The sequence below is a fragment of the Cygnus olor genome, chromosome 2, assembly GCF_009769625.2.
Source record: "Cygnus olor isolate bCygOlo1 chromosome 2, bCygOlo1.pri.v2, whole genome shotgun sequence".
Classification (NCBI taxonomy): Eukaryota; Metazoa; Chordata; class Aves; order Anseriformes; family Anatidae; genus Cygnus; species Cygnus olor.
The window spans coordinates 26,632,994-26,659,624 of NC_049170.1; the positions used below are offsets into that span (position 1 = coordinate 26,632,994).

Below are 26,631 nucleotides of genomic sequence, written 5' to 3' on the forward strand. Positions count from 1 at the left end.
CAGTACTACAGCAAGCTTTCCTGTCTAAAGAAACTCACTGAAGATGTTGATTCATTTGGAAAGGAGTGAAATGTCATACTCTTAACTACATCTTTTCGTTTTCCAAGCTCCTCCCAGAGAACTGACAGAAGAAGAAAAACAGCAAGTTCTCCATTCAGAAGAATTCCTGATATTTTTTGACCGGACAATACGTGTAATTGAGCGAGCTTTGGCTGAAGATTCAGACATATTCTTTGACTACAGTGGCAGAGATGTAGAAGAGAAAGATGGGTCAGTTTGGGTTTTGTTTGCTTTTGTAAAATAAGCTTAAAAAAAAAAGAAAAGGAATTTCAATGCCAAGAAACCTTAATTTTGAAACTAAAGTAAACATTTTTATAGTTAAGAAAAAGGTAAAACCTCTTCTTCAAGTCCTGGGTCACTTTGTCAGCCTAAATTATTTTGTAAAATAGCTTTGTGCTTTATCACTGTGTTGTGTGTTTTTTTTTTCTTTAAAGTGTTACTCAGATGGTTTAATTTTTTGTTTCTTTTTTGATTAAATTTCAAAATTTGAGGAAAAATATGAATAACTGAAACATAGAAATGTGTGTGTACACATGGATATGTAGATGTGCATTCCAGTGGTGTACATCTGTGTGCTTGTATCATGGTATTTTTACAAAAGCAAATTACTGTTGTTTATATCATACTACTGCATCAGGTCTGTAATGGATCCTGCTATGCTATGCACTGTGTGGGTGAAGATGATGATGTCCCAAAGTGTCTGCAATCTAAATACATAAGACTGGAGGTGACAGGTTGCGTATTCTGCAGTTTATAGGGGGTACAAGAAGCAAAACTTCTTAGTAAAAGAGGAAGTATTTAGGTTTCAGCAGCTGCGTATTCATTGAAGCCTCGTGGCAAATCAGGAACTGTGTTGTATGTTAAAGTTATTGGTGGTTATTCCAGAGCATCACCTCTGTGACCAGCTAAATGCGTCCCTGCCTTGAGCTTCAGCAGATCCTAGTGGTGCCAGAAAGCATTTGCCATGTCCATGGCCAGGAGGAGATGCTGTAACTTCACGGTTTCAGGAGTCAAAAATGAGAGAATTCTGATTATAGCTTAGATGTGAAGATTCAGAAAAGGGGGTGCTGAATGCCAGGTCCTGAGAGACAAAGGTGGCAGGGGTGTCCCAGGGTGTCCCAGAAGAACCAGCCAGAAAAGAGACAGGAAGGCAGTAGAAATAAAGAAATCTGGTTTTGTGAAATACATGTGAATCTGTTCCATGGTCCAAAGTCACTGCTCTGTGCAAGACTGTCAGTGAAACCAATTAAATGAAGGTGGCAGACTTCTGCAGGCTGGGTAGAGATTAAAGTAGCCAGAAACTTCTGCATTGATTTTTACAGCATTTGAACACTGCTTCTTCAAAAAAGTGTCACTTTGTTTGGATTCACAGAGATGTTCAAGCAGGAGCCAACCTTTCCTTTAATCGTCAGTTCTATGATGAGCATTGGTCAAAGCATCGTGTCGTCACCTGTATGGATTGGTCTCTTCAGGTAAGATGTGAAGCTGGGAGATACATTTCTATATAGCTTCCAACTTCTCCCTAAAAAAAAATGGCCAGTATAATTTTGCCACTTGTTCTGCAGAGTATAATGTTATTCCTTAGCTAACAGCAGGGCACTGAGTGAGCAAATGCATGTTTCTCCATAACGAAGAGTAGGGGGCAGTAATGAAGTTGTCACTTTTGTATATGTTACTTGATCTTCAAAATCAGGACTTTGTATTAAAACTATAGGTTAACAAACCTAACAAGACTAAGAAACTCTCCTTTTTTCCTCCTCCCTTCACTCCTTCAGCACATGGAATTCCTTTTAGGGCAAAAGTTTTAAAATTAAACCAATTAAAAATAATTAGGTAAATAGTAATAGTAATATACATAATAATATATAAAAATAAAAATAAGGAGGAATATATGTTAATATACTAAATATATTTTAATATACTAGATATATATTTTAATATACTAAAACCCAAAATATGAACAACTGAACAACTTCAACAGTTGTTCAGTACATGAACAACTTGAAAAGGCTGAAAAAACGTCTTTCTAAAAATGCTGGGTCCTCTGTTCAAGCTATGAAAGACAAGACTGCAGCTGCCCAGGCAGCACCCTAAAGTAACATGCCTGGAAGGTTTCCAGGTTCTGTGCACTACAAAGCATTGTCGTATTGCAAACTAAAACTGGCTAGAGAGCTGCTTAAGCTTCCCAAAGCCAGTACAGCCACATCAGCAGGGCACAGAGACCAGGTTAATTAGTTACTCCATTGGAGAGCTGGTGTTAGTACGCACACATCACCACGGGTCACAGTTTGACCGAACGTCAAATTCATTTGGTCGCAGTTTCTCTCCAGCTGCCATCATCCTCTCTGCATCATCCCTGTCAGCCTGTTCCTACGTGCCAGCCTGGAGCAAAGCAGATAGTTTCCTTGGGGAGGAACCCAGGGAGCCGCTACTCCAGGGTCCTTAGCACAGAGCTAAGGGCAAGCTTTGCTTAGCCTAATTGTGGAAGAAGTTCCTCTTTCTGCACCCTGTTAGATATGCCTGGGGACAAGGAGGGTGTTGAAGGCCAAGTATGAGCTGGGGAAAAGGATGAGTAGCATAGTGATTCTTCATTCATTGCTCTCTCCTTCCCCTCAAAATGGCAGCTGGGCTCCTTCCATCCCCCCGGGAGCTTCTCAGGGGAGGTGGCAGTGGACTTTATGAAGGAAGTGGCAGGAAGGAGGGAGGACAGGAGCGTGAGCATCGCTGGTGTGCTGTGCAAGCCTTGCAGTCTGACCGGGGTTGTGTGCCCAACAGCCAGCTGCAGCCTCTTCCGTGTGTGCAGAGAGGCTGCTTGTGACATCCAGCTCATGCCCCATGTGCGAAATGAAGGATTTATCCGTTTGCTTTCATACAAAATATCAGCTTAACAACAGGTATGTGCTGGTGTGATGTGGGTGGCCTTTAAGCACATATGGATTTCCACAGAAATCAAATATAAGCCTGAGGAAACACTTATCTTAGGTTGTTCACTTGTTCAGGGGCTGGAAATTACATGGAATTCTTATCTGATATTTTCCTACAGGCAGCTCTTACTGTATTCCCAGGGCAGCAAGAAAAAAAGCCGCCTCAGAAGAGCACTGCCAAATGTAATTGCTCAGCCCCTGGGGCACACAGGCATGTTCTGCTTCCCACCTCTTTGTTCCAGGGTGGCCCCTCCTGCCTTCCCCTCCGTTAACTCCTCACACTCAGCTCCCTGGCACCCCACGGGGGTTTCTCCACCATGGGGGCTCCCGCACGCTGGGGGCTCCTCCGTGCCACCGCCTGTCAGCCTGGGAGGAGGCGCGGTGGCTTCTCCTGCCTGCTTCAAGGTGTGCAGTGGTATTTTACCTAACCACCAGCTCCTCTTGCACACTCTGCAGGCCGCGGCAGTGTCCAGTTTGCCAAAGGACAGCTTGAATAATCATGGGAACTGCAGAGCGCATTGCTCAATTTTCTGCGATAGAACTGCCACTGCAAAACATCCCGGAGGCGAATAGAAGCTTAATCAAACAAAGGAGCTTGATGCATTGATTAAACAAGTTTTTGTGTTCCGAGTCACATGTAAAATATGGCCCCGAACATGTGGGATCATTCATACCATTAAAGCTGACCCACCAGCCCCTTGATTCTTCTGCAGAGCAAAGGGAAAATGGCCTAAATCCTTCATCAAGGATCTAAGGGAAAGGCCCAACAGAGCGAGTGTAAACAGAGCGTGGGAACACCTTGCTTTGTCTGCGAGGAGGTAACTTAGCTTGCCTAAAGTCAGGAAAGCCACAGCCTCGGGGTTATTGCCGTGTCCCTCTCGACTCGCAGTCAGCAGCCTTGAATGCTTTTTCACACAGCAGCATTCCCACGCCGTTCTCAGCTGCAGTGGCAGGACAGACAGGCACCCAGTGAGGAGCAGAAAGCTCTAAGTGCAAGCTGATTGAGAAAACCATCGAGGTTGCATTGCCAGCACGGATTTGCGGTGCTGCACTTGGCTCTGTGTCTGTAAAGCAGAAAGCTTCTTAGTGCTCCTGCCCAGCTAGGTATGACCCCGCCATCTGCGTGGAGTTGAAACTGCATTTCCAGTCCGATGCACAAACTGTGATTGCAAAACCTACGTATAGACCGGCAAGATTTGAGTCAGTGAGCACCTGAACGTGCTCGGTTAAACTCTCTAGGAGCATGAACAAGCCCCAAAGTGCCTGTGAAGTGGTGCTTCAGACCAGGTCAGACAGCCTGGCTGGCTGCTGGTGCTGGCTTGTCGCTTCTGCCTGCCAGGGTCACTGCTCCTTCGAAACCGTGGGCTCAGCTGCTGGCGCCGACGGTAGCTAACCTGCTTGGTAAAAATGAGATGCACTGGCAAAAGCCTTCTGCACACACTGTTTACTTGGACCGGGGCCAGGCTGGGATGAGAAGGTTCAAAGAAGGAGCTAAGCTGACTGTTCTGAAGTGGTTGCAATCCCCGTCGTGGGAGAGAAGAGGGTGCCCAGATGGGGTGAGAGCAGTGGGGGGCAGGCTGGCGGGGAGGTGTCTGGAGAGGTTGTGCCAGCAGGTGTGGGATTGAACCACTCTCAGCTCTCCCTCAGTTCTGGAGGAGGGAGAAGAGGTAGTTGGTCTGGCGCATGCTCCAAATCCCATACAAGTGGTTTGGGTGCCCTTACAAGCTGTGCCACCAGCCAGGGTCTGGTGGGATCTAGGTACCGCTCAGTCAGAGCCCCCTTTTTCCAAAAAGGGGAAGAGGCAGCTTTGGTGCCACATGCAGTTGCTGGTTCTCCCACCCATGAGTCTGGAACCTGGCTCAGGTCTTATAGGGAACGATGACTTTGAATAGAAAAATCATCAGCTCCGTGATGTATTATTATCCATGGAAGTGTACCCAAAGTGGGAAAGAAGAGCTGCTGATGGCAAAAATTACAGCTGTGTGCATTATTTCATCCAAATGGATTTTGAGATCAGAGGGTGTCCAACCCCACTGATAATGATATAAAGGGGCTTTTGTAATTTCTAAAATGCCTGGTGTGGACCAAATTCATAGCTCCCAGTAGCACCACTGGCAATTCCTTTGTCCCACTTCCTCTACATCTACCAGCTGCATGTTTCCCCTATGAAGTGGGGAATGGTTTGGCAGGAACTTACCTGGGAAAGGCAGAGAAAATGATTTGTAGGCATCATTGGGAAATTTCGAGGGAAAGCATTCCTAGTTTACAAGAAGAGGGTGTGGGTCCTGTGAGTGTGGGCTGCTGGCGTATTGGTCTGCCAGGATCCACGTGCTGTGCTCCAAACGTGCCATAAGGTCCACAGCTATGTGTGGGTTATTTAGAGGGAAGGACAGAGGTTACCAGAGGTGCAGAGTGTCAGAAATACAGGGAACTGGGTGCTGTTGTACCAGCAGAAAGTAACCGTTTTGTTTTGGGGGGCAAAGTGTTATTTCTTTGCTGCTGTGAGCTGAAAAGGAGACTTGAAGTATTTGAAAAGAGCCCAGAATATACTGCAGAAGTGCCCATTGTGCAGAAGGCTGTGAAGTGTACATAATGTAAGCCCTTTCTGCCAAGTTTAAACATGATTTTGTCTTAGCAAATGTTTCAGCAGGATTAGGTTAGGCTGTGTGGGACAGAATCCCAGTGTAACTATTATCAAGTCAATGGCATTCTATGAGTGATACTTCAGACTTACTGTTCTTTTACTAGTTTTGTTTGTGGTGTTTCAAAACAACACAAGGTCATCAACAGAGCGTGAAATACTGATGTTTCATATATGATATCACGTGTGTATATGTATATACAGCAAATACATATGTGTGGTGTATATCTGCTTGTATACATCAGTAGATAATGGCTGTACAAGAAAATACGGATCTGATTTTGCAACAGTCTTACTAAGTCAGTGGAATTTGAGGTCACCCTGTGCTTTACCAGATGACCTCAGCATCTTGAAAAATTGAGCTTCTGTGAGGAAAATGTTTTGTTTTGCTCAAGAAGAGCTTTTAAGTCGATTCTATGTATAAGTGAATTGGAGGAGTGTGTAGTGAAACAAGAAAGAATAGTTTTCAGGGATGCTGAAGAATCGTGAATTTCAGAATAAGAGCAAGCCAGTGCTGTACTCATACTGGTTTTGTTATCAAAATCAATTAAGACAATGGTTTGTCCCTGAAGAAATGCTTAAGCAAATTGCTCAAACCTTCAGATTTTTCCTCTTAACCAAATTCTTTGCTTTGCTTTCCCTTTATGAATATCCTTTCAGTTGTCTTTTCTGAGAATTATCTACAGAAAATAATGTTACCTTTGTGGTATGTGAGAATAACTGTTAAAGAACAAGGGGCTTTAAGGACATCAGGGACAAGTAAAATAGAAAAACAAAATGTAGCTAAATAGTACGTGTTATAATTAAAACCAGATATTCCATATGTAGTGTGAGATTATTTCTCTCTCATCTGATTTTGCATAGCTTCTTCATCATCCAGCTTATTACATTCTCTTTTCCTTTTTTTTTCTAGTACCCTGAGTTGATGGTTGCATCTTATAACAATAATGAAGATGCTCCGCATGAGCCTGATGGGGTAGCCTTGGTATGGAACATGAAGTTCAAGAAAACCACACCAGAATATGTTTTCCATTGTCAGGTAAGATGGAGGAAGCCATTAATTTCACGCTAGACAAAACAGAGTTTACTACATGGCGCATCTGCCCACTGTTTATATGAAGAGGTTGAAGTTAAAAATAAGAATTTTTGGAAAAAGTACAAGTGGCAGTCCAGTGTTTTTAGAAGGCATCCAGCCCTCTTTAACAATACTGCAAGCCTGTCAGGGACTGTGTGTCATTCTTTGTCTATTTAAAACAGTCCCTAAGAGATTTAGTTTGTAAAACCCTTGCACTTATGAAGTAACTGTGGTGTACCACTTCCTCATCCAGGCAGCAACATATGCTTTCCCACCCACGTTAGCTTCCTCGCATCGTCTGTACTCCAAGCTGCCTACTGCTGCCTTGGCTCTGCTCAATATCATGTTTTGCCTGTAAAATTCCTAAGTACAATGTGCATTTCTGGGCATGCATCTTACAGCTTGATGAAAACCGTTTCGATCACAAGGATTACTCCACCAATTCCTGTTTGACTGTCCTTTAGGTTAGCAAACCAGTATTTCCGCTCACTCAATGGTACTTTATGACCATGCTGTTTTGAAAGTCTGTAAACAATTCAAAAATAGTTGGATGTTTTATTTCGTTAGGTCTTTTTACACCTCTTTTGCCACTGCTTTTCTGTGTGAAGTGGCACAGCCTGATATTGAAAGAAATGTTCTGCTCATTGGCTCTATCTCCATCAAGCTATCCAAATGGTGGAACAGGGCTTGGGCCAAATTTCCAGCCTCTTTATTAATATCCTTCTGTGGTAATTAAATACAGGACAGTGGCATTCAAAACACCATATGGAAAAGTTTCAGCAAGTAAAACTTAACAATCAGAGATTAGTAAAATGCAGATTATACTGCGGTAAAAATTGCTTCTCTTGGAAGGATATGTATTACCTGGCTAATTGTGTAAGCTAAGTGTCATTTTACATTCAAGGACCAAACATCTTTTTGAACTAAGTTTATGTTTGGACTTGGGTACATTATCAGATGTAACATAGTGGGAGGGAGTTGCTGGAATTGAAGTTACTGCTTCAACCCGATTAAGTAACCTTTAATTCTGGGCATGTTTTTCTAATTTGCTATACTGAAAAACAACTTCACAAGGAGTCTAGGCCTGCATAGCAAATATGCCATACAGATTTATATACATATATATGTATAAGTGTGTGTGTGTGTGTGTATTACCTTTGAAATGAGAACTTGCATTTTTCTGGATATCATATTCAGCAGACTGATGTGTTCTTTCAGACTGCTTAAGATCTTAGCTCGGATCCCATCCTTAAATTTTTCTAGGATGTACATGCAGCTTACTGTTTTAAACAAAATGTTCAAGAGAAAAGATTGCCCATTGCTGTTTTGGGAAGAATAATCCTTGAACTAGATTGATTTTGCAAGTTAATAACCAGATTCAGGGCAGCCCTACTGACTACACAAAGGAGAGATTGACTACAGACATAACAATGTGTTCTGTTAATTAAAAATTCTATCTAGTTTTAAAAGCTGGTGCGCTTAAACAAGGGGAGGTATGGCTCACTAAATTGAACTGAGATACTGAGACAAGCTATACTCTCTATTAGAAAAGCACATGTAGGGCAAAGTGATAGCTGGAGATTTGGATTTGTTGGACTTCTGTGTAATTTCCCCATTAAGTTGTGTCCTGCTTTTTAGCATGAGAACTGTAAAGCATGTGAATTTTGAGACACGTGGCACTGTGCTTTCTACACATGTGGCACAGATGGCACCATGCATCCTGGACTAATCATATTTCAGTGTAATGAAATCAGTTCTTGTGTTCATGGGAAATATTTCTTTTCTTGGTCAAACTCTCCTTAGCTAATTTGCTTCATGAGTTCGTTAGGAGCTGGAACCATGTTTGAATTACCATTATCAGGCTTCTGACACGTGGAATATCTTCTGGATCTCCGTATGGATGGGAATACCTACATGAGATTAAATGGGGAAGCAAAATGCATTGAGTGTCGGTCTCTTGAACAAAGGCTTTGTGCTAACTGACTCAGATGGAAAATTAAAAAAAAAAATCTTAGCCCAAAGTTATTCAGTTATTCTGTTAGTTAGTGGAAACCAACTGTATCATTAGTTAGCCCCGTATCATTTATATTACTATTTTGCAAGAGAAACATTCCATTGATTCAGTCATTTCTCTAGGTCTTCTGTGAGACCTGCCCAATTTTTCTTCAGCAATACATGACCTTTTAACAGTCCAGCCCAGCAGCTGTGATGAACATACACATTATTGTTACAGCTAGGTTGCACAGGTATGACAAACACACATTATGTTTAGCACATTTTTCACAATAGATCTCTGGTTTCTTTTCCAAAGAGTTTCTATAAAAATGTGGTCTGAATAAACACTTTGTGAATGTGACTAATCTTTGCCTTTCAGTTCTTGGGCTCAGAGTGAGATACAAACAAGTAGAAAGTCATTTCAGATGTGACATGTTGAGGAACTTCACCCCTTCTGTGAAGCCAAATCAATAAAAAGGTTTATGAAGCCATTTCTCAAAAAGGTCTAAGAAATTCTACCACACGAGTTCTGGTAACATCAATAGGAAAAGATATGTGAATCATCTCTGAGCAGTTAAAGAGTTGGGTGAACTTCAGCAGATATAAACTTAGGTAATTTTACTTCCTTGTGCACATTTAGTGAATCCTTGAATCTAGGAACCATAATGTTCTTTCTGTGTTTCCTGGGATATTACAAAGATTTAAATGAGTTGATTACCAAGGAATGTCTTCATTTTCTTTAACTCTTTGTGACTTACTGTAGTCTTACATAGGATTATTGAAAATGTCATAACCAGACCAACAGGCTTTTCTAGTGCCTTCATTGAAAGTTGCCAGAACCTACAGGCTTCTACTGAAGTTGTCTATCAGCCATGGCAGGCAATGATACAAAAATCTATTGATGATGATAGGTTTTTTTTCCTAACTCCAATCAGCAAAATGATTGATTTCAGTCATTAAGTGTGAGGGATGATGTATTCTCTGAATGTTTATCTTAGCTGTTGTCAATAATGATGTTACTGTTACAAAATTCTTGCCCAATTTGAAGTAATATCGTGCTCATTAATGCTGCGTAGGTGGTAGTAAATTTTGTAGTGCTACAATATGCTGTGCCACACATAGTGGCTTCAATTCTAGTTAGTATGTATTAAGGGAAAAAGTTACTATCAGCCAACTGGACTTGTTTATCTTACTCATTAATTCATGTAAATTGTCATATGATCTATCAAATCCTTTCTAAACAAAACAGTCCTATTGGTTTCTACTCTCTCATCTTGTGGAATATTTCTTTTCTTCTACTCATTTTATTTTTGCCCTTTTTCAGCTTTTTATATTTCTACTTTACCCAGTGATGTGCTGCCAGTATTTTAGCTGGGAGTCCCACAGATTTTTTCCTCTCTAGCTCATCATGCATCTCTTTACCACAAGGTTAGAAATGGGAAAGCAAGGAAGAGTGAGGGATTGGGCAATTTGTTCATTTGTTTTCCTATGCAAGCAGAAAAATGTTGTCTCGGAAGCATAATCAAAGTAGAAGGGTGATATCATTTGCCAAAGGAATGAATGCTCGATGCTTTCCCTAGGTAGTGAGGAATAAATTGAGCGTGTCATTAATGCTGCAGAGTGCAGACTGGGAATTTCCTTGTAGGGAAAAGTCAGGGATGTCCTCTTCCCGCACGCTGGAGCATCACAAACTCTTGGTGTAATGCAGTGCATTCCAAAAGCAAAAACCAACCCTTTGAGAAGCACTTTATGAAACCCTGTGGATGAGTCATGCCTGGTTGGGTTGGTTTGGCAGTATCCAGAGAGGGAATGAATTCCAGCAAAGACATGGAAATCACATTGACTCTCCCTCCGTTTGGTGGGAGAATTTTAAGCAGTAGTTCACACTGCTTCTCTCAGCTACTGTTGGTCTGCGTTTTGATGAGGGTGACGAAAATAGTATGGCAGGGTTATTGATGATATGACTCAACATGTGCTCAATCCTATATCGATCTATGCAATGCACGGGGCTGGCCTGGGGTGTGATTGTTCCTGTATTATTGATTGATGGAAGAACTTACTCTCTTAATAAGTGCTTACATGTCCCTTTTGTGTTTTTTCACTAAAAATAAAATAAAATAAAAATTTACATTACCCATTAATTATGGGGATTATTTGTAGTACAGTGCTCCTTGTTTATGTACTACTGGTCATCTCTGCCCATGATGTTGCTCCAGTTTCTTGGGAGGCTGATCTAAGCTTTCTAAGCCAAACTGTCCTAAAGAAGTATCTAAAAGTTTGCATCAACATCTCTGGTGGAGTGAGGCAAATGAGAACTCCATCTGTCTTTGCCCTAAGCTGACTAGCTGAAGTTTAAGCTATTATACTCTCCCTCTTGGCAGGGCCTATAAGCATGGGTACAGCACTGCTGTTATACCAGATTTGCTAGCTTTTGGGTTAGAGCTGGTCTGCAGGGATGGAAGACAAAAGAGAAAGAAATAATCAGTGGTTCTAGGGGACTTTAAGGTATTACAAACCATTTCCTTTCTTCTGGAGCTGAAGAGGGGTTATTAAAGTTGGATGAGTTATCTGGATCTCAGCTTCAAACATCCATCACTTCGTAAAAGGAGGGGTAGAGCAATGCAGCTGTAGATATTAGTGTCATGCAAATAAACCAATTTGAATCTTACTTTTTCATTTGGAGGACTTTGCATTGTATTTGGAAAGGTTAATGAGCTCTGCTTTCTTACAACCACTGTAATGTTGAAAACAACAAGAAAAAGAATAAAAGACTACATAATTTTGATTTATTTTAGATTATTTCCTGATATATTAATTCCCTCTTTCTCAGCTATGACTTTTGCAAATGTCTCTAAAGTGCAGTGAGAAGTACAAAGCTGACACTTAGAAGTAACTCCATTCAGCGTATTTTTAAGGAGAGCATATGTGAAGTAGCTTTCATTTAAGGAAGCAGTAACCATTTAAGAGCTCTCTCAAGGAGTCAGATCGACTTTTAGCATAATCACAAAAAGATTTCAGCAGTATATCACTTTTAATAGCTGCAGCTATTTCTGTCCTTTTCCTAAAATGCCATGCAGTCAGATTTACTTGGTTGGTTCCACCTCATTACTAAACTGTCAGGTTTTTTTTTTTTTCTTTTTTTTTTTTTTTTTTTGTGGGATATGGGACTTGTGTTTTCTATTTTAATTTCAAGAAAAGCTGTCCATGCTTGGAAAATATTGGTGGATTGGGTACAGAAATCAGCCACGCAACCGCACCGCAAAATGTTTCATTCTCCCCTGGCTTTTTTGTAGTGGCTTCTATACACTGTCATTAAGTTATGTGTTTGACCACTCTTCATTGCTTATGCTGGTGTGGTCTTTCCCTTTTCAACTGAATGGATGGAGTCAGAAATGTGTATCTTAGAATTAGATGCACTGAGGTAAGTGAAGGGCTGTATTTAGTGGCTGATGTTGGCCAGAGTTGCCTTTTTTTTCCTGATTTGGTTCCTTTGTTGTTGTCTGCTCTTTCAAAATCAACATAAATTCCTTCAGATGTGCTTTTTGCTCCAGCAGCCTGCCTCCTAAAGGTGCTGAGTGCCCAAATCCACGAAGCTCGTGTGTGGAGCAGGCTGAGGTAACAGCATGTATGACTAATATCCTCCTTTTCTTCTAGTCCTTGAGTTTCCTTCTCTGTGGAGGCCAAGCCAGAGGTCAGTCCCTCCACAACTTTAAAATTATGAAAGTATTACAACAAATATAATTGTTAAGAGGGTATGCTTGGAATATTTAAAACTAAAGCATTTTTGGTGATAATTATATTGCTGTTTTTCCACAAAGATTTACTCATTTTGTTCCTGCTACCTAAGTTTCATGTGGGATTTAGATGCCTTTGGAAAGACACTACTTTGGAAAAGGCTTTTTCATCAACAAACATTTACAGAGGAAAAGCGGGTTTCATGAATTATCACTGAAACTTGGTGCACAGTAGGAGAACAAGAAACAATGGAAGAAGAGAGGTTCAGATTGCATGTAAGGAAAAACTTTTTCCCCATGAGGACAGTCAAGCATTGAAGCAGGTTGTCCAGAGAGGTTGTGCAGCCTCCATTGTTGTCTCTTCAGGGCTGGATGAAACCCAGAGCAAGTTGGTCTAATCTCACAGCTGACCCTGCTTTGTGCAGGATGTTGGACTAGAGATCTCCTGAGATTTTTTTCAAGCTGAATTATCCTGTGATTCTATGATCCTAAATGTGAAGTGAATTCTGCCTGGTTTTGTAGCGGTTCTCTGGTAAGTGGACCTCTGAATGTCTGCCTGTGAAGATGCTGGGACAGCTCTCATACTGGTAGTGCTCCAGGGCCCAGGGATCCAAATTTGGTGGAGAATTTCTGTAACAAATACCAAAAGAGTGGAAAATCAAGCTTCTTCATAGATACAGAAGTTGTTTTGTTTTCATTCCTGTTTCATTTCTTGCCTTGCACCGTTGGTAGGATGACTTTTGTAGAACTCTTCTCTGCCTGTTCTGCAAAACACATCATTGCTGTTACACTCGTGTCTATGGTCATCAGCACACTGTAATAATTCATGCAGATGAATAGGTGCACCATTTTGCATTTAAATTTTGGGAAATTTCTAACTGTCCTGTTGGGGAGAACAGTTTCAACTAGAGCTAGCAATAGAAGGATATATTTATTCTTACTTTAAAGAATAAAAATAAGAACAAGAAATATTTGTTCTTATTTTATTTTTTTTTCTCTGTCCTGTTGTGTTTGTCCAGACTGGAACACAGGAGTGCAGAGCAGAGTTTGTACTGTGAGGATTTCAGTAAACAAGAGCCCACGTTTGTCCTTTTAGACTTTTGTTTTAGATTCTTCCTCCTTTTTCGGGTTATTGGAGTTTACACCACTTCTAGCCTTTGGTGATTAAAAATAACTATTGTTTGGCCTGAGATTGCTGTTCCAGTACTTGTAGAGAGATTGTGTGTGAGTCAGTAGAAGTTACACCCACACAACCAAAGGATGAATGTAGTCTTTGGAAAAAGCTTTTCATGCTCTCAGGTGAGAGAAGAGAGCTGCCTTCAGCCTCTCTGTAGAGGAGCCAAACAGGACTAAATATACAAGAGACAGTCTCCTGTCTCCCAGATACTACTGCACTCACAGACATCACTGGTGGAGGACAGAAAAGAAGCTGGAAATGTATGTTCTGTCTTGGGTGCCACCGTCTTATCCAGTCCTGAGATCGCCAGCACGAAATGCCCCAGGTGAGCCCCGAGTCCTGCTTTATTGCTGAAACGCTACAGCTGTTAATGGGTTATCTGCTGGCATGTGCAGCTCAAGAAAAAGCATGCCGTATTTTCCATGTAGCCTTTTAATACTAATCTCTCTTAAAACTGACTTTGTTTCCACACAAAACCAAAGCTTAGTATTTTTCACAGTAGGAGTGGGAGAAGGAAACCTTTTTTGGAGAGAAGCTAAGCATCAGTATTTAAATAGAAGGGATGCGAATTGAATCCACGGAGTTGTGCGCCTTCCCTTGTACTCACCTTTATCTTTCCTAACCCTTAGCAAAGCTGTTTTTTTCCATGATGACTTTGATCTATTGTTACCTTGTGCAGAACCCTGAAAAGCAACACTCCCATCAAAGCCAGTGTGTGCATTATAACAACATAATTGTATGCCATATCCCATCAGTCTGTGAAATGACTGCATACAAAAGGTAGGTGCAGTTTCCCTATTAGTAATTAACATTCTGAATTACTCGAGGACTGTATTTACACATACAAAGTCTGCTGGCAACAGAATGCTCCTTTGCTTAGAGCAGTGCTTACCATAGATCATCCTCGTTTGAAACGAAGATTTCAATTATGAATCAAATAATTAGGAAGTGAAATATTTCCTCTTTTTTTGGATAGAAAATTTTAGGTGGATCCTGCTTCTAAGCCTTTTTTGGAGGGGGTAGAGTGTCATACATTTAAATGATATGCTGTCACTACTAGCACTAACTAGCTAGTGTTATGCTTTTTGTATATTTTAAAGTAGTGATTTGTAACATATCTGTCCTTAAATATGCTATTTCTCTTCTTCAATTTCACACATTCTTCCTTTCAGACTAAATACAAGAGACAAATACAAGACACGAATATCAAGAGTGTTGGCCTCTCTTGATACGGCAGGCATTCTTTTTTTAAAAAGTCTCTCTATTTCACTGATAACTTGCATTGTACCTTTCTGAATTACTGGCATCTAATACACAGTATTCAAATATGATGCCATTTGCAGAAAACCTAACTTTTGAATTTGCAGAGTTAGACATGCAGTATTTTTAAACTTTAGCTAGCTAAGGAAAAAAAAAAAAAAAAAGATCTCAGTCAAAAACTATATTTCATAAGAGAAAATTATAGTGATATTGATGGTTTGCCAAAACCTCAAGCAGTGACAAAATCCACAGTGTCCTGAAAGAGATGCCTTTGCAAAACCATTCCTTTGCAGATGGCTTAGATTATTGATACTCACAAACACATGACATTATTCCTTCAACTGAAAATTTTGAAAAAGTCTGTTGATAAAAAATGCAAATTTGTCATACTATCCCAAAATGGCAGGAAAAAAATCACCAAATCCTGCAATTGTTCCTGAGGGTGTTTTATAGTTTAGTAGTTGTTGTTATGGTTACATTTTAACATGACCTGGTGTAAAATATTTTGAGAAAGGAAGAGAAAAAAGAACATAACTTTCCTTTGTTGATGCGAACATTACATTTTATGTGTACCTGAAACTCCCAGTGCTGAATGAGTTTGGGGTGCACAAGAAATGTGGGATCAGATGTGAAATCACTAAGTAACAGGGATCCTTCCACAGAATTTTTTCCATAAAGGATATAAAATACCATGCAATTCCCTAGCTGCACTGCAAATGATAGATAAATGATAGATAAACAGCCATAGACATGACTTTTCTGTTTGGGTTCTCTAACTGTTCTCAGTGCAAGGAAGAGTACATTTGGTCCAAATTCAAGAAAATTATTTCACCTCATGATTTTTGTCTCTGTGGGAGCTCTATGTGAGGAGTGAAGCCTCTTTCTGTGTTAGCTGGCACAAAATATAAAACAGCTACTCTTTTAAAGTGCTGTGAAAGGCTCCACAAACCAAGGAATCTGTCATTACAGCCTGGGATACAACTGTCCTCTGCCTTAGGTCTAAAATCAACAGTTTTCCGCCCTCTGCCCCCACGGCTGGGTTACTGACAAGTAGTTCCCTGAAAAGAACTTTTGTATACAGGCAACATCGATTTAATGATGATAAACACTCCATGCTTCCCACAAAGGGAAAGTAGAAGCACGTGCTGACTGGCTGCGATACCGATATTATCCTTGGAAGACTTTTCACATGGGGCAGAGTCTTCTGGAAACCAGCAAAAAGGGGAGTCTCCGTCAGCCCACTTGGTAATTCTTACTGTATGAGCACTGCTCTGCATAATGATGCTACATTTGCTGTCACTATAATGGCAATTGTAAAAAATGAGCCTTTCTTAGAAACAAGTGCCTGTGTGAAGTGTTTTGTGAAAATTTCATGGTTTGTTGTATGGGCCAACCAAATAGCGGGACCTTGCAGGTGAGGAAAGTGGGATGTGAAATTTCATGAAACTAAGGTGTGTTTGGCGAAAGGGGGATTACAAATTGGGTGTATAATGGGACATAGTCTTGTATTCCTACACGGCCTTAGCTTCTCCCTAATGCTCTGCTTGGTGCAGAGCCAAGCTACTCGTAATCAGAATTGGTACAGGAATTTACTGTAGGAGACAGGAACAGTGCAGAAGCAACTGTTCTCACCCTTGTTCTTAAACGTTGACTTGCCTATGGTGTCTTCTGCATTTCCACTAGATAGCTGTTTACCTGTGCCTCTCAGTCTCAATCCTCATATCTATGTGCAATGTTTAATTAATTTTCAATTATTTCCAATTATGCAGTGACACTACTTATAAATGATACATCAGTGAAAGTGATGGATTTGGGCAAATATAATAGCCTGTCAGTCTTCAGTAGAAGCTACAATTAAATCAAAAAGATAAGAAAAGATTACTGTAATTATTTTGACAATGAACTGATAGAAGTTTGCCCAAGTGACATAGACTGCAGAGTACAAAATGCCAATTGCTTAAGAACAAGTAAAATAAGATTTACTGTTGTCCCTTTGCTCCCTTAGGACTTCCCACTGAACTTACCTCATAGCCTTAAGCTGGAAAAAAAGTGGTCGGGCAAAGCTCCACTCAGGCAAAGACTTGTAGTATCTTTGAGAAGTGAGAGGGGTCCAGATTTGCTTGGTTTTGGGCTCCCCAGTGCAAGAGGGACATGGACAAACTGGAGCAAGTCCAGCAAAGGACCACAAAAATGATAAAGGGACTGGAGCATCTCTTATATGAGGAGAGGCTGAGAGAGCTGGGACTGTTGGCCTGGAGAAAAGAAAGCTTGGAAGTATCTCATCAATGTGTCTAGTGAGTGAGTAAAGAGGATGGAGCCAGGCTCTCCTCAGTGCCAGTGACAGGACAAGAGGCAGCAGGTGCAATTCAAAATACAGGAAATTGTTTTTAAACATAAGAAAAAAATCCTTCACTGTGAGAGTGACTGAGCACCGGCACAGGTTGCCTGCAGATGTCCTGGGGTCTCCATCCATGGTGGGAATTAAAGCCGGAGTGGATGCAGTCCTGAGCAGCCTGAACTAGGTGACCCTGCTCTGGACAAGGGCTTGGACCAGACAATTTCCAGAGGTGCCTTCCACCCTTGGCAACTGAATGATTCTGTCTCTGATGTTTCACGTTCCCTTTCCCCTCACTGTAACTCTGACGTTGTGCAGAAGTCAGCTGGGCCTTGACTGTCTCTAATTTTACAAAATCTTACAGGGATCAGATGAATGTGAGAGCCTCTTTTCTTCCTCCTGAAAGGATGTCACTGGCTCTCTGAAGTCCCTAATGAAGAAAAGCTGTTTAGGAAAGCACTTACCAATGTGCTTGTCTCTGAGTGGGCTTTAGAGTCACTGAAGTCACAAGGGACTTAGAAGAATTATCTACAGTGAAGTTCATGGATAAACATCCTCATGACACAAGATGGACTTAAGTATATAGAGAAGTTCTTCCTTCAGCTGGGGCCCTGAAGTTTTCTTGGTGTGGTGTGTTCAGCCTTCTGACTGTGTCTGGGTATTCGCGGCCTGTGCATTTGCTGGGGGTGAAGAGGGTGGGCGGACTGAGTGCTGCCCTTAAGATTTATTTGCAATTTGAGAATAATTTGCAGCTCTCCTGTAAGTAGCTGTGACTGTGATGCTCAGCTTCACAGGATGAGTTGTAGGTTAGTGTTATTGCAGCATTTGTACTGGCTTCTAAGCCATCTCTGGTTTCGTGTAGTTTGATCGCATGCGTGGTTTGGGGAACTGCTGCCGTAGAAACAACCAAGCTACCATCACAGCTCAAGAATAACTCATTTCTATTCCTATTCTCCGAGTCTGGAGTTTGGTACTTCTGTGTGCTCTGTAAAGCCCAACTCTGATATTTCCAGAACTTGCCATCAAGTGATCATCTGTTTTGCTTTCTCTGTGAGGAGGAGAGTCCAGAATACATTAAAGGATGAGCTGGCAGACATCGAGAGCAGTTTTCTTTGCTACAGTTGTACAAGAGGTCAATGGCTTAGGATGCAATCTGGTCCACATGAAGACTGAAGGGAAGGAACCCTTCCATTGCCTTCAAAGTGTTTTGTGTCAGTTCATATTGATTTTAATAAAAAATAATGTTGAAAGATGCTTAAAGTCTCTTTATCCATCCTGAGAGTTAGGCACAGGGGCAGACTTGAACAAGCTATATGAGCAAATAAAGTGTTGCTTAGGCAAAACACTGCCAATATAGGGCTGAACCTAACCTACTTAGGCCATCTATATCGCTGAGATGATGCTAATAGGAAAGCATAGGAATAACTGGTATTTATCCAGTGGTACCTCTTTTTTTTTTTTTTTTTTGGCCAGAAATTTCTGGAAATGGACATCCTGGTACATTCTGCCCCTGTAGGGCAACAGGATGCCAGGCAATCCTAGCCCATACTTCACTCTCTGGGGGTTCTCTTCTGCTTTTGCATAGTGCAAGATGGGGAGTACCCTGGGCTGGCATCCTCAAGCTTGCTGCTGCAGCCAAGCTGCGGTCCCAACACAAACCAGACTCTGGGGAAAGGAAGCGTGGAGCTGCAAGAAGCTGGAGTCTTTAGCCTGGTGGCTGGGACACCTTGTGAGCAGGGGGCTGAGCTGCCAAGGGTATATCTGTGTTTTATATTAGAGAGTATTCAGAAGTAACTCAGAAAAAGTGACCAGAACTCCTGAACTTGTCCTTCCCAGCCAAGTTCTGCAGGCATTTGCAAGGTAGAAGTCACTTCAGCTTTGCAGATACTTTTGCCTGGAGTTGCCTAGCTGCAACACTTTGGAGGTTTTGGTTTGTGTGCTATTTTGTGTATGTGTTTTTCAAGCCCTCTCATTCATTTTGCAGTGCTTAAAATACTGTTCCACTCTAAAACCACTAGGATAAGATAATGAATATCAACCAAAATAGGCTAAACTAAATTCTTCCTTTTATTTATTTATTTTTTTTTTTCCACCATGGACTCTTTTCTTATCATCTCTATTCTGCCATCCACACACATGAATAATAATGCGTGGAAATGCAATCTGCGCTTTAAGGCCACGCAGATGGAGAAGGCTTTTGAAAACTTGTCCTATACTTAACACACTGCCTTTTTCAGAACCATCTGGCACTGAACACTGCAATCTCTGCCCTGCTTGCCGATAGGAGTGCTAAAGAGAATGAAAAGGGATCTGGAAAGCATCAGTTTTCATTCTTTATTATATTATCAGCATGTACTTACAATAGATTTAATATATACACATCAGGCTGTACATAGGGTATAGTTTTCAAGACAGTGCATAGCATTAGGGATATTTGCTACAGTTGTTGCTGGAGTCTTAGTTGAACCATCCATAAAATTGTGCAAAAACCATGTCCTTAAGCATACTTCTTTAGAGTCTGGGGGGAATGGAGAATTAAGCATTTCAATGGAGTTGAAAAGTCAAATGTAAAATGTTTTGTTTGACTTCAGTTATTGTCCCCTTATGAATTACTGCAGACAGTTCATTGTAACTTATTTTACTGATCTTCTGAACCAGATGAAATCCAAACCCAACTGAGCTAATGTGCAGCTTGCATTGCCACTTCCATGGGAGGGTGGTCATTACTAGAGAAAGATGGAGTTCGTGCTTTCATGCTTTGGTTGAGATTTTTTCTTCAGGGTAGCTATCTGTGTTATAAACAGTCCTTTAATATTCAAAGTCCAGTCCAATAAGTCCTTTGCTGATTAAAAAAAAAAAAAAAAAAGGATGTCTGACAATAGTAACCTGACATTACTGTTGAAAGGAAAACTGTGTACTTTCTCCATAGCAGAGCATACAAGTAGAAAATAAAAGACTTATATCTTGCCCTGAATTAGCAATGAAATATAGTTGGGAATTGATAGTTGGTGAATCTGAATTTTGGCCGCTGACAGACAGAAACTGTTAAGACATTGATTTATGTTCCAATGATTATGATCCAGATTTACAAATGTGGTTAGGTGCCTAAAGACAACGAGAAAGGCAGGCAATGGGATTTTCCAGAGCACTTGCAGCAGCTAAATAAATATGTTGTGTCACCAACTAGCTGGGGAGTGGATGGACACCTTTTGTGTTTGAGATGTTTTTTCAAATAGAAGTCAAAGCGAATAACAGTAAATGTGAGCACAACGCTAAGGAAGTTTCATCACTAGAAAATCACTCAAGCTGCAATTCACCAAAGATTTTTATATTTAAAATCTCTTGGAATTTCCCACTGTGTGAAAACAGCGATCACTACAATCAAAAGTGTCAGTAGAAACTTAAACACACCAGACAACTTCTGTTGTTTGTCTCATGTACATGATGACTTATTTCTAAAGGATTTCTTTTAGGTGATAGGAAAATTCTGCCACCAGACACGTATTTGCAGAAAGCAACTGAACCTTCTTCAGAGTAAGAACTGCTTCTTACCAAGTGGCATTTCGGACCTGTGTGCCAAGAAAAATGTTCATGTAATGCTATTATGTGTTAGATCCTAGAGGCCTTAACCAGACTGAGATACCTTTGAAAGAAATTTGTTACAAACCCATTGTAACAAAGCAATCTCAGACCCTTCACTTAAGACTTGTGAATAATCTCATCAAAATAATTAAGAGTGCTGTTGTATAACAGTCAGAGTATCTTAGCCTAAATAAAACAGGCAAGCCAAGGAAGTGATTTCCTCTCCATTTAATGCACGTGCATACAGACATTAAGGATTTGACCCTGCAATTTGATAAGCAGCCAGGTCCTAGTCAGAGAAAACAGACAAACTGAGTACTTAGCATGTAATCAGTTGGGGGGGGTGGGGGGGAGGGGAACACTCCAATTTCATGTGCTCCTTATTTCTCCAGGCTTTAATTCTTTAATCCTTGCTCTAATAAAATATATTCAGCAAAGACTGTATTCTTAGGATTGCATGTATATGTAGTAATTGAGGATTATCAAACTGATTTGTTGTTGCAGTCATGGATAAACACGGGCAGAATCTCCCCCTATCACATTTGAAAAGCATCATGTTTATCTGCTTTTTCAATACAGCAAACAGTCTCACTACTTTTCTGAGTCATTGCAACACCACTGAATGAACAGTATTAGCAAATACACTTTCCAAAAGAGCTGAAGTGCAGACTTCCTTTTGGCAAGGCAGATTGAGGACTTTGTTCTGATTATTTTATTCTTGTAGTTACTCAGGCTGAACCTGCAGTTACAGAGATGAAAGTAAAAGGCTCAGCTTTCTGCCCTGCTGAAAAAGGCAGGCACGAGGCTGGATGTTGCCTTTCTGCAGACTTGGGCAGAGCGCTCTTATTCTGCTGCAATGCTCAGACGTCAGCACTGAGGTTAGATGTCAGACTTACCTACCCTGTAAACTCAGCTAAGAAGGAGCTGTGTTTCCTGACATACTCTTTCCCTTCTTTTTTAAGGACTTAGTACTTTTTCAATAAAAATAAATTTAATTTGTGGCTACATTTCAGCTCTATCGGTTTGATGGTATAAGTGGAGCAATACCAGCTTTGGATTTAGAGCAGTCGTGTGGCTGCGTCTCTCTGTGCAGCTTTCATGTGGTCGGGTGAGACATTCTTAGAATCCCCAAACATTTTTGAAGATCCTAAACTGGAGACATTCACAATTCTTCCCTCCCTTTCTACCATTAATCCTTCATGTTTTAACAAGCACTGAAGTTAATACAGCCTACACTCTTTCCTGTCACACTGGGCCCCCCTCCCTCTTTTCTTTCCCTTGAATAAAGCAATCTGTTCTTTCCAGTCCATACTCTTGTAAATCAAAGGGATAGATGTCAACGCACACCATAACCAAGTATAAACTTCCTTTTTTTAATTAAACAGGATTTTGACATTTGGTTTGAAGAAGTGTTTCTTTGGTTTTATTTATTTTTTTAAATATGTGAAGGATGTCAACTGCTTTTATTTTATTTTTACTAGAAGCCAAATTTTATACGGTACCACAGATAGTCTCTGGCACAAAATCTTTCAGATGCTATTTCATAGTTCAATAGGAAGAGAGTCAGGGGAAGTAATACAGAGTATCTTGGAACTGAAAGCCTTTGGAATTTAGAATTAATCTCTTTGTTAAAGGTTTCTATACACAGAAATCATATCTTAGGTAACTTTTCAAACTTAACTGGGAAAAACAATTTTATTATCCTCTCTACCGTTTGCTTATTATCTCATAATTATACTTAGACACTTATGTGAAACAGATATATCCAGAATTATAATAGCTGACACTAAAAATAAGTAAGACTTCTGGAGGGCACGTAGGCTTCATGTCAGTGTACAAATCCGTCTATCTCAGTAGCCAGGGCAAAGTCAACTGAGAATTGTCTCTTTCAAGGTATCTCACACCTTCTTTCATTGTAATAGGATGCTAAAAAGAGGAACCAGTGTTCTGATCTGATACCGCTGCTTTTCCACTCTGATTCTCAGTCCTTGGTCTGACAAGAAAAAAGGATTTTATTTAGTATCTCAGTTGCTGCTTTGTTTCTAGATGATGATTTTAATCCACCTGTGCAGTTGAGGTATATCATCTGTATCTGTTCTGGGGCCATTGTATAAGTGTGTGTAGTGTCTTCTCATGTAGGCATGAGAAGACAGTCTCCTGATTGCCTGGTCAGAAGATGTGGCAACTCTCAGAGGGACTCTGCTTAGACTCTTCAAATGCTCTACTTGATGAGCTGTTGTGAGAGCAAAGGGTTAGGAGAAAATTATGTAAATAATGTAAATTATTGTCTTTATTTATTCCTCGGGAGAGGAGGCATAGGTGGTCAAAGGTTCAGTCTCTATTCTTTAGTTCCTTTAGATAAAGTACTAGGGGTCTGGCACTTTTGCATGGTTCTTGCTAACAACAGTACCACAGCTTTGTCCCTGTGCTCTCAGTCCCTCAAAGCTAATTCCCTGAAGCTTGATCTGCTTCTTCATCACAGGCTTTGCAGCACTCGGCTGCAGTTATTTTTATTGCCTGCTGTTGTCTGTGTTAGACTGACCTGTAGTAGCGTGCCACAGACTGCAGTGCTCTTTCACATGTGTTTGCTGAGCTAAAAAAATCTACCCAGGAGTTTCCTGAGTGCCTGCTGCAATATAACCTGGTATTCTGGAGCCTAGAAATGCCTGTGAACTCCTCCGGTCTCTTCTTCCCACTGACAAAGTATTGTCTGGAGATCCATCTGGTGTCAAGTGTAGTCATATGGCACCAGTATGGCAACGCTGCCTACGGGGGTGGTTTCCTGCAGAAGAGGTCTCGCTGAATGCAGTAGTTGTTGGCTATTTAAAGTCATTATTGTTTAGCACCCAGGTCCTTGTGAACTTGTTCAACTGGTGGCTGGGCAGAGTGCCATCCGCATCTATGGACACGAGCACAGACAGCTGAGTCTCTGGGGCCTTGCGCACATCAGATGTGGGTACTGAGGTCAGGCTTCTCAGTAAGGAAAATCTAAATGACTGTCCTGAGCATGTGTATCTGTGGTTGAAGGGATGTGCCGTCATTAATCCAAATCTGGGCTGGATTAAGGCTCTAAAATAAAAAACAGCTCTGCCAGCCACTTGAAGAGGGCTTGGGGCCTGTTTCAATCGAGTGCATCGGCATGGTGGGAGGAGGCGAAGGTGGCTGAACAAAGCCACCACACCGCCACTTCTCCCCATACAGGGTGAGACAACTGCCCACGAAGGCCACTGGGACACGCTGCCTTGTTCACTCCAGCTTCAGGCCTCTGGAAGGGATGCATAACGTTTATTTTTCTGAGAACCGCCCTCTCTTTGCTGAGACGAGAGCAGGGCCATGCCATGATCTGTTTCCTAAGCTACGTTTTCAAAGCTCAGTGTCACAGCTGGGAGCAGAAGCTTTAGCACCTGGGAGGTGGGATCACCTCTTTGCCCAGCACCAATCTCAGGCGTATCAGCCTGGGCCTGGCTCTCCTTTTGCCCAGGCATTACTCTGACCTGCAGCTAATTCAGACCTGCTTGTTGGGTTGTGTGAGAGCTGCTCACCTCTGCGGACAGGCAGCAGCACAAGCATGGTGGCACCCAACGGAAAGCCATCACTAGGATAAAGGAGTAGAAAAGCTGGATGGAAAATCACAAAACCAGAAGTGCCAGAAGTGCTTTGGTGGGGATGTTGGTAAAGCTAAGGAGAGGCAGAGGAAGCTAAACCCAGTAGACTGTATTTACATAGAGGGAGAAAACACCAGAGCGTTAAGCTAAAGAGGATAATGATGTGATTCACTGCACAAAGCAGTTCAGAAAAATGAAGGTGACCAAGCACTGGGGCTTTCTGGGCTCTAGAGGGTGCTGACAACAACTTACAGACAGATGTTCAGTGGCACCCACGAAAAGACCCTGGTGTTTACCCCCTATTCTACATGCTGCTTTTGTACTGTGGACACAGAACTCCGAGAGGAATTTCCTTCTGACATGACCCCTCTTAAATTTCTTTCTGCACTGTGGCCATATACTGAGAAACCAGCTGCTTCTGTCCTGTGCAATACGTTAACTACGCGAATACAGCAGGTAAAATATAGCCCATTGGAAAACTGGGAAGCTTTACTGTTACTGGAAAGTGCTGTGAGATTTCCCTAGAAAGGTGTGGAAGAAGTGCAAAGAAGGATACACTGTTATTTTATAACCCAACCATGTGCTGGTTCTTCCCCCTTTGAAGTCAATGGCAAAACTCTGTTTTAGGGGAGCAAGACTGCTTGAATCTGCATCAAGACGCAGCCTGGAGGCAGAAGAGTCTTACAGGGAATGGTTTCTGCTGCTCTCCTTGAGCACAGAGCTGTTCAGACAGACTGGAGACCTGTCTGCCGCTCTCTCCCATTAAAGCTAAGAAATTAATGCTTTTAAAGTTCTTAAATGAATGGGCTGGATCTTACAGCCCTTACTCATCTGCGTACTGCCATTAACTTTAAGAAAATAATCACTTTATTAAGTGCTATGGAGTGGAGTCCTTAAATTGTTAAATTCTAATATCTGACAGAAGTTTTTCCTCAGTAGAAAAATAATATTGCCATAATTAAAAGGATGTGCACATTTCATCAGCTGAAGAATGCGAGCAACTTTGGAACAAGTAAAACTAGAAGCAGTGCAGAGGGCTTAAGTCCATGTCATGTCTGTAGGTTATTTTTGAACTTTATGAAAAACACACTTTAGCAGTTTATATCCTGACCATTCGACTGTGTTCTGGGATTCTGAATTCAAAAACATTCTAACCATGAAAACACAGCATTTAAAAATACACTGTCCACTTGGCTACTTTGCCTGGCTTCAGAGTCTCCCAAAAGTTTGTTTCGGACAAACTGAGAACTTTGTTGTGGAACGACTGTTTGAGTTGGGGTTTCTTAAAATACATGTGGAGCCTTGTAGCTGCTGTGGGGTGTACACAGCGGTGTAGCTGTACTATTTTAGAATCATCTGGCTATTTCACTTCGTGTAAGAATATCTGTCAGCTTAGTTATAAGGAATGAGCGGGGTTGATTAAAACAACTCATGAAGCCATTAAACAAAGAGATAAAATGTAGAACATCTGCTGTAGGGTCGTTTTAATTATAATGTATGGGGGTTCTGTGGAAACCGGATGGCAGCTGCATTGTAGCTGAGTTTTAAGTCCCTCTTAGCAGTACCAAAGTACTGTTAACAAAAGGTGGTGTTTTTTTTTTCTTATCTGTAAAGCTAATAGGCCTTTTGGAAGTGGTGCTTGGGACCTACCATTTGTTGCTGCAGCTGACCATAGTATATTATTGCGCTTAAGTGCCTAGATACATATGGACTGAAACAAACAATTATATATACGAATCATCTAGTCACTAGATACTAGACTATATAACATCAGAGAAATGTATGAAAAGCTTTAGTAGAGAAGAGAAGGGATCAAAGATGTCAAATGAACACCCCTGAAAATTCAGAGAAAATGGGAAAGAAAAAGGTAGTGGCAACTTATGTCACCATCTTGGTGATTTTATTATTCTTGGCTTTACTAGGTCAAAAATACAGGATTGAATATATTGCTGTATGATGTAAGCATTTCTGCTAGGTTATTTTAGCATAAAATCTGGCTTTAAACAATGGATATCAGCCAGCCACATGAATTCAGTAAAAGCTATTTAAACTGCACATTTTGCTTTATTCTTATTAACCTAGTTATAAACATCAAGAGTTAGCATAATTAATTCCAACCCTATTGGAAAGGCTATTAAATCTCTGGTGTAAGAGCTGAAACCAGTCTCTAGCTGCTAGAAATCATGATGAGGCATAGGAAAGCAAGATGACCACACATCTGCCCACGTCAAAGTTTTATAACT

At 41.1% G+C, this 26,631-nt stretch overlaps 1 protein-coding gene across 9 annotated transcripts in view; it reads left to right on the top strand.

Moving 5' to 3' along the window:
• The window catches only part of DYNC1I1 (dynein cytoplasmic 1 intermediate chain 1), a 192,323-nt gene that overhangs the window by 109,713 nt on the left and 55,979 nt on the right, over positions 1-26,631 (top strand). For all 9 annotated transcript variants that reach the window (XM_040550237.1, XM_040550236.1, XM_040550241.1 and 6 more), the window contains 3 exons: positions 108-270; positions 1,433-1,532; positions 6,539-6,664. In XM_040550237.1, the coding sequence (XP_040406171.1) occupies positions 108-270; positions 1,433-1,532; positions 6,539-6,664 (389 nt within the window). The remainder of the gene's footprint in view (positions 1-107; positions 271-1,432; positions 1,533-6,538; positions 6,665-26,631) is intronic.